The sequence below is a fragment of the Lepidochelys kempii genome, chromosome 2, assembly GCF_965140285.1.
Source record: "Lepidochelys kempii isolate rLepKem1 chromosome 2, rLepKem1.hap1, whole genome shotgun sequence".
In the NCBI taxonomy this organism is placed as follows: domain Eukaryota; kingdom Metazoa; phylum Chordata; order Testudines; family Cheloniidae; genus Lepidochelys; species Lepidochelys kempii.
In genome coordinates, this window is record NC_136381.1 from 52538831 (window position 1) to 52551870 (window position 13040).

At 43.7% G+C, this 13040-nt stretch overlaps 1 protein-coding gene across 4 annotated transcripts in view; it reads left to right on the forward strand.

The window, feature by feature from the left end:
* Nucleotides 1–13040, forward strand: part of ZNF704 (zinc finger protein 704) — a 153175-nt gene that overhangs the window by 111595 nt on the left and 28540 nt on the right. For 3 of the 4 annotated variants that reach the window (XR_012157153.1, XR_012157154.1, XM_073330740.1), the window contains exons 4-7: nt 681–913; nt 3397–3497; nt 4486–4747; nt 9055–9159. Coding sequence is in view for 2 of the 4 variants with exons in the window: in XM_073330740.1 (XP_073186841.1) it covers nt 681–913; nt 3397–3497; nt 4486–4747; nt 9055–9159 (701 nt within the window). In the remaining 2 variants the exon portion in view is untranslated. The remainder of the gene's footprint in view (nt 1–680; nt 914–3396; nt 3498–4485; nt 4748–9054; nt 9160–13040) is intronic. The other variant, XM_073330741.1, reaches the window with a different exon arrangement.

Below are 13040 nucleotides of genomic sequence, written 5' to 3' on the forward strand. Positions count from 1 at the left end.
ATAGTTATATTCCAGAATAGTTTTTTGTCTCCCCGCTTCAGCGTTTTCTTTTCTAGAAAGGTGGTGTCAAGGCTGATTCCCCACTCTGGCACTTAGAGTGCAAAAGGTGGGGGCCCGCAAGGATTTTAAAAATTAATACTGGCCACTCCAGGCTGGTATTAAACTCCCAAGGTCACAACTTCTCTCTGTCCTTGGATGGGTAGATGCTGCCACCACCCAAGTGCAAAGCCCTCCCCCCTTTCTAGAACCCAGGAAGGAAGACTTGGGAATTCCTTCCTGTGGGGGTACCCTCAAGCCCTTTCACCCCCCCTTCCCGGGAAGAGCTGAGCAAAAAAAAAAAAAAAAGGAAATTAGCTGTTGTCACCAGTCAATTAAACAACATATGCACAAACCTTTTAGGGACACAAAAATCCAGTCCTGCCACCAAGAGGGACTTTATAGCTAACTGGCTGGCTGGGTGTCCATAAAAGGGAGCTAACCCCCCTCCCTTCATTTATCACAGGTGGGTTTTTTACTGAAACAAATTTTAGTAAGATCAGTCTGTCCTCTTTGCAAACTGAGTTATCTGGCTTTTCTCTGCCTAAGGTAAACATGGTAACTGAGCACCAGATAAAAGCAAACGGATCTCCTTAGCTTTAACTCATGACATCTGTTAACTCCTGTTGTTGCTGTTCTTACAGAATCCTTGAACGGATCTTGGAAAGAAGGAGGATTTGTGCCTTCTAGTACCAGCAGTAGTGGATACTGGAGCTGGAGTGCACCCAGTGATCAGTCCAATCCATCCACCCCATCTCCGCCTCTGTCTGCTGACAGCTTCAAACCCTTTCGAATGCCCTCTCAGCCTGATGATAGTATTGATGAAGCCGAAACCAGCAATCTCCTTTTTGATGAGCCCATCCCTAGGAAGAGAAAGGTTCGCCTCCTGTGCAGCTCCACAGTGCTATTCATCCGGGATCCTGTTCTGCTGGGGAGGGGGAGGAAGAAACCCACAAAAGATCACACAAACAACTTTGCAGGGAGTTTCAGAGGCTACACAGATACTCTCCATAGCCCCGTGTATGTGCTAGCCCATGCAGCATGTCCCCCTTAACTCCACCCCTCTGGCTAGTACACATGCTGCCATCAGCACCAAGTGTTTGCTAGCAGATGTTGGGGACACACATAGCTCCTGCCCAGAGAAGCAGCAAGATGCTCCCTGAAGAGACCCCTGGCCACGCAGGGGATTTCTGCCCTGCTTTGGCAAATTCCTTTGGGATAGGCTGTAACAGGCAGCCTCTCCCTTTTCCCTTTTTGCCATCACAAGGCAGGATTTGGCCCTGTATTTCTAGTTCACTGAAAATGTTGGTAGCTTATCGGATGCCCTAATAAGGTGAAGCACTCAGAACAAACATGAGGGGCGGGCGGGGAGACAAACTGAATCTGTATAGTGTCATCAGGGCAAATTTATCCCTAGGGAAACTTCACTGAAATCAACCTCACTCCGCCAAGGAAGGATCCGTGTGGCCACTCACAACTAAATAAATGAAACTAAACCAAATGCTTTAATTTGGTATGTAACTCCCCTTCCCCCATCACTATGCCAGCAAGCAAAGTGCCTCTCTTGAAGAAGAAAACAAAGAGATGGCATTAGTCCAAGCTTTCTTCACTCCTAACACAGCAGGATAGATTTTACATAGCAAGATGAAAAAGAGCTTTGTGTGAGAAAGAGAAAAACAAGGTATTTATCCTTTCTTGGTGACTTCTTCTCTTGATCAGATCGAGAGCAATAATTGCCGCACTGCTGGCAGGATGAAGTTTTAATGATTGTTTTTAAACCCGATCAGATTTTATCTTTTTGCTACAGGAGTTGCTCATTTGGTGTCCCACAATCACGCTTGCCTTTGTTGGGACATCTTTTGCGAGGGTGATATAAAATACTGTTCCCTGTTGCTAAATAAAAAAACAGTATGGAGAACACATTTGCTATGATAAACTAAAAGTTAGTTATTAAAATAAATCCAGAGATAACTCTGGGGGTTGTGGGAGGACAGAGAGAGAAAAAGAAATGCTGTGATTTTTTTATTACCCAGTTAAAGCTGTGTTTGTCATTGTTCTGATTGTTCAGCAATGATTAGGCAGATGTTTTTACAACTGCCATTCTTACTGTTTTATTATTCATATTTTACATACCCTCCACAAACATTTTATACTTGATGGTCTGTTTTGGTGTTTTCAGTTTTTGGCTTGTACAACAAACATCAAATTTGTATAAGGAATGAATGATATTACATGGGGTTCACCTGTAGCAAATTCACTTTCTCCTATGTTTTCATTCTGACCCTGACTAGTAATTGTCTGATTGTGACTTTGCACTTTGGAGAAAAATATTTATGATCTAATTACTGGTTTGTTAGCACTGTCAGTCCACAAAGTGTAAATGTGAAAATACAGCGATTGATAACTTCACCAATTAGGAGTAACAGAATGCCTAATCAGTTAGTGTCAAATTACTTCTGTTTCATGGAGTCACATCTTGGACAATGTCATCTACTCCGCTTCCACCCCTCAAGAAAGTTGAATGTTTACATTTTGCCATAAATTCAACCCATTCCCCACCAAATCACTTACTTATTTCTGAGTGGGAGGAGTTAAAAGCACTAAAGAATGATCAGGCAATTGCTTGACTATCTTAATATTCAGAACTCACTAATTTGGAGAAGAGAAGGTGCCTATAACAGTAAAACAGTTTCTATAGAAATGGACTATTCCATTGCCAGGGAAAGCAATAAATTCTTGAAAATTGGCAGGTTTCATGAGATCCAGTCTCTGGCTGACTGTTGCCTTTTTAACACACTGCCCTGTGTGTGGAGATGTGGGTGTGTCTCTATTTAAATTTAATTTTATCCAGTGTTTTGATTTATCATTCTATAAAGTTAGTGGGAGGTGGCTCTTTGTTATACTTAACATTATTTGTATTTGTGGCCTTATTTTCCTAGATGCTGAGCACCCACCGTTCCTAGGGAAGTCATTGGAAGCTGTGGGTATTAAGCTCCTTTGAAAATCAGGCCACTTATCCTTCACGTGTTCAAGAGCCAGATTCTGCTTTTTCATCCCATATAGATTGACTGAAGTCAATGGGCTGCAAGGTCTTTAATTAGGGGTAGAATCTGGCCCTAAGTTTTCTTGCAAAATGATCCAGGAGGTGTTGCAGGGGGATCCCAATTTCTGCTGTAGTTACACCAAGTGTAAATCCAGAGTAGCTCTATTGTATTCAGCAGAATTACACCAGTGTAACTGACAGCAGAATATGGCCCAGTTTAGGATGGAGTAACATATAGTTGCGATGTATTATCTTTCATGTGAACATATGAATAATAGCATATTTTTTTAAAACCTGCTTTTCTTATAACTTGTCAGAACTCCATGAAGGTAATGTTCAAATGCCTATGGAAAAACTGTGGAAAGGTACTGAGCACAGCTGCAGGGATTCAGAAACACATCCGGACCATTCATCTTGGGTAAGAGGACAATCGTTCTTTGAAGAGATTTGGTACTGACCCATTTTCAGATTCTTCAGTGCTCACACAAGCAGGGCCAGGTGGAGGCATAGGCATCCTGGACCAGCTTTTGGAGTCAAGTGATTACATCAGAATTTAAGGTGCCATTTAAAAAACAAACTAACAATCCCCTTCACCCCAGAAATGTGGCATGAGTGTAACCATCACAGTGGTTTCAAAAAGGAGCTTCGTTATTCACATAGCTGAAATTGCGTAACTTAGATCGATTCCCCCCCCCCCCAGTGTAGACCAGGCCTAAATGAGGTAAATTTGGTGCAGTGACACAGTATATTTCATGTGCAACAAAGGGATTTAATCATTTTAAGTTGAAATCTCAACAGAGCCTTTACTACAGATGAATGACTGATGCCTCCACAATCCATTTTAGGGATTTCTAAGGCACTTCTTCTTCTAGCGTCAAAGTCCCATTCCAAGTTAGAGAAAGTGGCTTTCTTTACTAGTGGAAATACGACTAATGAAACTGGTGACTGCCCACCTTTGCTATCACTTCGACTAGTATGACAAATACACTGTATTTTCCATAGCCATACTTCATGTGAGGATCTCGAAGCACTTTACCGACATTAACTATTTACCGCGAGGCAAGTATCTCAATTTACTGATGGGTAAACTGAGGCACAGAAGTTAAGTGATGGGTCCACGGGCAAAAAAATGAGTCAGTGGCAGGGTCAAGAATGCCACATAGAAGACTGACTTCTAGTCCCCTGCTCTAAATACTACACAAGACTTCTGCCAAGCACTTCCCTGCAAATGAGTAAAATGTTTATATGATACACACATCACTCTTTATAAAAGTAAGCACAGCTGAAGCTTAAATGTTCATATATTTAATTTATTTGCTATGTATCTGGGACTTTAAAAATTAACCTTGAATTGCAACAATCTTGCCTTAGTATAGTAATATGTGTGTTGTCTTTTCTTGAATTAGACGTGTAGGAGAGTCTGACTACAGTGATGGAGAGGAAGATTTTTACTATACAGAGATCAGGCTCAACACAGACTCAGTAGCAGATGGCTTAAGCAGCCTTTCTCCAGTCTCTCCATCTCTAGGATCTCCTCCTCCTTTTCCCACCCAAGATGCAAACCGTCCTGAAACTTCATGTGCCAAAACTGAGACTAAATTGATGACACCTTTGAGCCGCTCAGCTCCTACCAATCTCTACCTCGTACACACAGATCATGCTTACCAGGTAAAGTTAGTGACAGTGAACTAACCTATTTAATAGAATTCAGTGATCACACACCTGCTTGAGTTTAACAACCAAAGCCCCTTTACATCAACTGGCTAATGTTTTTTGTATAAGAGAGACACTGGGAGAGACTGATACGGCCTGGCCCATATTGGATTTTTCTGCACACGTCCTAGTGGCTGCCAAAACATTTCTGATTTGTCTGTTGTGAGGTGGGCAGCTTTGCATACAAGTGGTTGAGCAGGAAAAATAAAAAGAAGGCTATAATATCTACCACTCTGACTGGTAATTCTTTACAAATGGCAGAAAAACCCAAGCAGATTCCAACTTCTATTAGAGAACTTTCCAACTTAATTCAAACAGCATGTAAAAATGGGCTAGAAATTATTTTGAAAACTCTTGCTTTTAACATGCTTTGATCTCCTGGACACCATATAATTTCTAAGAAAAATACGGTCTTTGAAGTATTGGGGTCCATGGCCTGCTTATGGACATGAGAAATGAATTCTTACCACATGTAATAAATTTAATACTTTTTTTCATATATTGTGTGTGTATTTTACACAAACTAAAAACCTTGCATCTGCAAGCACCAAAGCAATATAATATACTCACTTGGATCTGATATCTAGTCTTTAGTGAGACCACCTCCAGCTGTACATTAACTACAAGTAGAGCCCTACAAAAGTCACGGTCCATTTTGGTCAATTTCACAGTCACAGGATTTTTAAAATAATAATTGTCATGATTCCAGCTATTTAAATCTGAAGTTTCACAGTATTGTAATTTTAAGGGTCCTGACCCATAAAGGAGTGGGGGGGGAAGGTTGCAAGGTTATTGTGGGGGGGTTGCGGCACTGCTACCCTTACTTCTGCACTGCTGCTGGCGGTGGCGCTGCCTTCAGAGCTGGGCGGCTGGAGAGCGGCGGCTGCTGGCCAGGATCCCAGCTCTGAAGGCAGCGCCGCCGCCAGCAGCAGCGCAGAAGTAAGGGTGGCGTGGTACGGTATTGCCACCCGTACTTTTGCGCTGCTGCTCTGCCTTCAGAGCTGGGTGCCCAGCTAACAGCCGCTGCTCTCTAGCCGCCCAGATCTGAAGGCAGCACAGAAGTAAGGGTGGCAATACTGTGACCCGCCCTGCAACTCCCTTTTGGGTCAAGACCCCCAATTTGAGAAACGCTGGTCTCCCCCGTGAAAGCTGTATAGTATTGGGTAAAAGCACACAAAAGACCAGATTTCACGGGGGGAGTCCAGATTTCACAGTCTGTGATGAGTTTTTCATGGCCGTGGATTTGGTAGGGCCCTAGGTATAAGATAATTGGAGGTAGGTTTGTCAGTGCTTTGGGTTTTCCTTGGAGGTCTCTCATTCAAGTATTTTGGGAAATAGCAGTGATGACACCATTATCTGAGTGAGCATTGAACCAATGCTCCGGCATGGTGCTAATGGATACACCATCTTCCCTTCAAACAAACTTTTGTTAGCCACTTGATGCTGCTAATCTTGCCAATTGTCTTTTTGTTTCAAACATTCCTGTTTTCGGAAAATTATTGCAGAGATTGTGATAAAGCAATTCTGATATCACTGAGAGTTACCAGATCTCCTTGATAACTTTCAGTCAGGCTTTCATTATGGATATAGCACAGAGACATTACTGACCTCATTGGCTGATGCCCTCCTATCACTAGATAAGATTGTGTGTCGGTGTTGATTTGCGTAGATCCATAGCAGCTAGTCACATACAGACCTTAGTTGCCTAGATATTGTTGTTCAGACAGTCCTGATCCTTTCCCCTTTGAGAAATCCCAGAGATTGGCTTTAGACAGTACTTATGTGTCCTGAGAACTATCTTGTGCAGAAGTCTGCAATATTCTAGTTTGTCATCTCTCCTGCTGAACGTGACTGCGAGTCTAGTGAGGGAGACACTCAGATACGGTGAGTGGCTGCAAACAAACATGATATTTTAAATTGATATTGGCTGGTTGAAACAACTAAAGAATGCAAGGAAAGCTCACTTTTAAATAGTCTAAATGTAAAACAAGAACCTTGTGATGATAAAGGTTGATTGACAAGAGGCATAGGAAGCCAGTCCTAAAGGCAGCTACTCATTCACCCTGATAAGCAGAGAGGAACAAATTGTGAAATACTGACTTTATACAGTAAGAAAGGAGTTAAGAAGATGTGTTGAAGGAAACCCCAAGTACCTCAGCAGAGCACATCTTTTAGCCAGGTTCCAACAGCCCATAGAGGCAGCTCAACAGAAAGATGCTCATCACAAATGTGATGAGCACATTCTAAAACCTAGATGGAAGGAAAAGGAGTGAGCTGAGGGGACAATTGTGTTTTTCAAAATCTTGATTTAACTTTATTTTTTTCAATAACTGCCCTTATATGCTGAGAATGATTTCAGCCCACTGTTTTAAACAGGGAAAGCTGTTTTTCCGTATGTTTATCTTATAATTGCAGAATAACTACCTCATGTTGTTGATCATTAACCATTTTGGTATCTGAAATTTCTCTCCTTAGTAGTTTCAACCAGAAAGTAACATTACTTTAAAGTACTATCATTCTAGTTAAAGTTTTTGTTAGAATTGACCAGATGCTGGTTTTTGGAACTTTATATATATGGTAGTTGCCCTGAGGAATTAGATAGTTTGGGGAGGAAATTGTTAAAGAAATCCATTTTGTGAGAAAATCCAGCTTCCTAGAGATACCCAGACATGCTTATTTAATTCTCCAGTTGTAAATAGAATGGCAAAGTAATTTCCTTATTTTTTTTTGTTAGCAGCAAGACTTTGTATTGCACAGTAAAGTGTGACTTCTCCTGCTATGCAACTGTGATATAGTAAAATATGGATTGTCTTTGTAATTACTCCCTGGCGACTTCTACACCAAAAAAATTAAAAATTCTGTGCACAATATTTTAAAATTCTGCATATTTTATTTGTCAAAATAACACAGTATAATCATGCCAGTTTCAAATATGTTAGTAATTTATTTCAAAATACCTGTCAACAAATATGTCTGTCACAATACAGACAACAATAAAAGATTCAGGAAATCTTTTCTGACGATTCCTTAGTAGGCATATTAATACAGAACTTTGAGTAATAATTCATTTAAACTACAATACAGAAACGTATTTGATGCACCCCTCAGAAGCCGTGCAGAAGCTTCGGGGAGTCAGGGGTAATAGAGGAGCTGAGAGAGAATGAAGTAATTGCTAGAAAGGAGCCTGGGAGTGGTTGGGGGGAGTATGGAACATGGGGTTTTTTTGCAGGGGGTTCTGGGGGGAAGGGATTGTTAGGGAGCCTCCCTCTGCAGGCCCTGGCTGACCCTAGCCTCTCCCAAGCACATCTGCCCCTGTCCCCATGTGTCCTTCCTTCCCCCTACCCCCACATGTCCGTGCATCCCCACTTGGCCAACCCCTGTCCCCATGTGGCCCTTCACCCCCCCACTCAGCCCTGTTCCAGTCTGACCCCCCACTAGCCCTTCTGGTCTATGTACTCCCCCCACCCCCAAGCAGCCCTGTGTGTCCTCACTCTGTCTGTCCCTCCAGGCAGGGCGCTGTGAGGAACGCAGCCTCTGCTCTCTCCCTAGCGGCTTCTGACTGCTACATCTGGTGAGCAGTGAACTGGTTGCCTCTGTTCTGGCACAACAGCAGCCCCGGGTGGGTGAAAGGTGTAACTGCAGAGCCTCTCTGGCAGAATGTATTTTCTGTGGAGAAAAAAAAAAATTCTGCAGGGCACATGAATTCCCCCCGGAGTATTGTAATGGAAACGTTTTTACACCAATTACATACAAGAGAAAAGTGCCAAAAAAGTATTTAGAAATTTGGTCACATTTTTTTGTGTACTCAGTGGAGCAAGCGAGAATCTTTTGCCTGTTTCTTTGAATATTAATCTGGTCCTGATGAAGTATATTAACGTTTTATTGTAACTTTGCCTTAATGAAAAGTTTCAAAAGAAAAAAAATTATACATGGATTTCTGAGTTCATACCTAGTAGTGTTTGATATAAGACCTGAGCTTTTAGAGGTTTCCTTATAGAAGCCGTTTCTCAGGAGACCTATAGCCTTTTTTCTGCCCAGTTAAATAATGATCACATATAAAGACCTTGTTCTTTCTTTGTTGCCCTATTCGTGCTTATCCCCACAGAGAACAAGGGTAGAATGCTTGTCACAGCCATCATTGTGGAATTATTTTGAGCTGCTGAAAACCTGGTTGATTTGCAGTTTCAAAGAGCAAAAGATCTTGTTGCAATGCTTTGGAAGAGGAGCACTTCTTTTTGTTGGAATATTTTCTTTTTAAACAGGCTACTCCTCCAGTGAACATTCCAGGGTCAACAAAGTTCACTCCAAATGGCCGTAGCTTTAGCATCTCTTGGCAGTCCCCTCCAGTTACCTTCACGGGCATTCCGGTAAGTGGAAGATGAACAAAGACTGTACCTAACCAATGAAAAGTTTTAAAACTTACCAGTAATGCTCTTATGATTGAAATTAAATGTGACAGAGATACAGAGAAACAGATAAATTCCCACAGGTCCTGATTCTCCTCTTACGCCAGCAGTTCTCAAACTATAGGTTGGAACCCCAAAGTGGGTTGTGATCCCTTTTTAATGGGGTTTCCAGGGCTGGCATTAGACTTGCTGGGGCCCGGGGCCAAAGTCCGAGGCCCCACCGCCTAGGGCCAAAACCAAAGCCTGAGCCCCACCACCGGGGGCCAAAGCCCAAGGGCATCAGCCCTGGGTGGCAGGGCTCAGGTTACAGGCTTCTGCCTGGGACTGAAGCTCTTGGGCTTTGGCTTTAGTCCTCCCACCTGGGGCTGCAGGACTCCAGCAGGCTCAGGCTTTGGTTCCCCCCTCCTGGGATCATGTAGTAACTTTTGTTGTCAGAAGGGGATCGTGGTACAATGAAGTTTGAGAACCCAAGTGTTATACTACATTGGGAGTAACTGCATGTAAGTCAATTTACAATCTTTAAATAATTAGAGAATTGGGTCTGTAGTATATTTTTAAAACTATCTGATTACAAAAGAATGAACTGGGTAGCTAGAGAATCTGTAAAATCTTCTACATTTGCCACTGCATGTGTCCGTTCTGTATATTCCTAAAGGATTAATTATAAAACCAGAGGAAATCAGCAATTTGATCATTCTCCTAGAAGGCTTATTAGAAAGGTATTTATGTTTTAAAGAATCTAGCAGAGGTGTTGATGTCCAAAAGATACTCTTGGGGGAATTCTGTGTCACTGCACGTGAACAGAATTCATTCCCCCGCAGATTCCTTCGCTTCCCTGCAGAAAAAATGACTTTCTGATGGGGAAGCAAAGGGAAGCTGCAAGAGCAGTCATGGTACAACGTTTCAGGCAGCCAGAGCAGCTCACAGAGAGGTAAATCACTGCAGGGCTGGGGACACCCCAGTCAGTAGCTCCTACCCTGAGCCAGGATCAACTGCTAGTCCTGGCTGGGAGGAGAGGCTGGGGCTGTGTCAGATCCACCCCCAGAAACCTCCCCTAGCTGCAGGAAACTCAGCTTCCTGCCCCTATCACTCCTCAGCTGTGGGGAGGAGGTGTCACTCTACGGGGAGCTGCTCCTCCATCCACCCAAGCCCTGTGCATCTGGACCTCCCATACCCAGACACCCCTGCCAAGCCTCACCTGGTACATCCAGAACCCCACCCCACTGAACTTCAATGTATGCACCAACTCCTACCCCTGCACCCAGACCACCCTTCACTGAGCTCCCTGCACTCAAACCCCCAACCAGAGCCCCCAAATCCAGACCCCCATACCACTGATTGCCAACTAGCTGCACCCAGACCACCCCCACCACCAAGCCCCACTCCTCCAGCATACAGACCTGGCTGAGACCCCCACACCCAGACCCCTCTGCTGAGCCCCAACAACCTGGAAGCTCCTGCAGAATCCCATTGCCCCTGTACCTGGAACCGCCTCAACGAGCCTCTGTGCATCCAGATCCCCCCCACTGAGCTGCCTGCACCCATATTGTCTCACACAAAATCCTCTCACCCCACACCTGGATCCCCTCACACTGAGCCCCTCCACACTTAGATCCTGTCTGGTTGAGCCTAGCTGCCTGGCTCCTGGTGCAAAGGGGCATGGCCCCAGGGTGTTTCTGGGGCAGGGACAGGCCTTGTGCTGTATCAGTGTCCGGTGCAGCCTCACCACTGAGTCCGTGTCCGGGAGGGTGGGAGGACTGCAGGATGCACCTCCACCTTCATGCAGCCAGTGGCCTGTGCTACCCACTGCTATGTTGGAGCCTCCACATTTATTTATTGACAAATAAAATTTGTGGAATTTTAAAATATTGTGCATGTAATTTTTAATTTGTTGGCACAGAATGTCCTCAGGAGTAAATAGAGCTCTGCAAATCCTGAACAAATGAAAGAAAAGAATTGTCCTAACAAAACTGATGTATTTTTAAGTCATGATTCTAGCCTCAGATACATGCATGCAACTTCTGTTGATTTCACTAGGGAAAATTTTGCCTTTATATTGAAAACATGCACTTAGTATGTATTGAAATTATTTGTTAATGGTGGAGCATTAGATTTCAAGATCAACTTTGACAAGGATTATAAGATACTCACAGGGACTTGTGATGACAGTAAATGGAAATTTTGCTTGAGTAAGGACTGTTGAATCAGGCCTTTTGCTTAATTATAGAGAAACTTTCCACAATCCCATCCAAATAAAATACAGTAACTCCTCACTTAACGTTGTAGTTATGTTTCTGCAAAATGCAACTTTAAGTGAAACGATGTTAAGCGAATCCAATTTCCCCATAAGAATGAATGTAAATGGGGGGTTAGGTTCCAGGGAAATTTTTCTTGCCGTACAGTACAGTACGATAGTTGGGAGGTGCCCCCTCCTTACACCACACAGGCACAGCCCATTGGCACTGGAGACAGTGAGGCAGGCAAGGAGGCTGAAGGTGCTGTAGGCTAGGAGAAGCATGTTGCGCAGCAGCAGCGGCAGCTTCCCCAACCCTGCAAGCACCAGGGGTTGGGGGCTCAACCCTCGGGCCGCCCACTCCACTCTTGCCCCCAGCCCTTCTCTCCGCACACCACGTCCTCACTCCCTCCCCTGCCTGTGGCAATCAGCTGGCTTGCGATGTTCAGGGGGCAGGAGGGTGAGGGGAGAAGCGAGGACTCAGCGTGCAGCCTCCCCCTTCCTCCTGCCTGAAGCAATCAGCTGGTTGGCAGCGTTCGGGAGGGAGGGGGAGCCTGTGCGCCGAGTCCTCGCTCCTCTGCTCTCCCTCCTGAATGCCGCAAGTTAGCTGATTGCCGCGGACAGGAGGCGGGGGGAGGAGGGGGAAGGCGCTGATCCGCGGGGTCTGCCAGCGGTCTGGGAGGACTGATAGGAGGACTGACAGCTGTGGACAAAGCAAAGCAGGCAGACAAACAACATTATAGCGAAGCATTGCACAACTTTAAATGGAGCATGTTCTGTAATTGAGCAGGGGTGTAAGATCGAAACAATGTTAAGCGAGAGGACATTAAGTGGGGAGTTACTGTAAAATCAAATAAGGGTCTAGAGAGGCAACTAGATAATAGATACCTAATTCAATGTGTATCAAAAATTTAAATTAAAATCATTAATTTTAAGATGCAGAAAATCTATTAGTGAATAAATAGAGTACAGCATATTCTCATTTTAATGTTTTTTTATTAAAAAATGTTAAGCAGGCTTCTGAGCAGCTGGCAGTCATTTGAAATGAAATGCTTTGATATCCAACATAAAAATTACACAATCAGAATTTTCATAGTTTATCACATAATGCACACGAGTCATCCAGAGAGCCACATAGGGTTTTTTCCCCCCAACAATGTATATTAGACACAGTGATAACAGATAAGGCCTCCCTGTCCTCTCTTCACCAAGTGAATCAGAAAAGCCTCTTACTCTCAACCTTTGGTAAGTCTTGGAGATTTTCTTCAGAGGCTGTGGGCTCTTGTGGAACGGATAAAAATGAAAGTGGTTGAATCAATTACACTGCACTCTGCCAATGAATATTTATTAAATTCCATCAAGGAACAACTAAACAGTGAAAGCCATCATGCTGGCAGCAATTTGAACAAGAGTGCCTCGACAGAGCATGCCATGCGTAAAGTACTCTCGGAATTTGATTGCACAACAATACAGTTGATAGAGTAATTATTAAACTAGCTCCTTTTGTGGAGTAGCAGAAATTGGCGCCAGTAGCATTGGGAATCCAAGAATGCAATTAGTGACATTGTAAATCAGACACTAAAAGGGAAGGGATTAGACATGTAGGTAT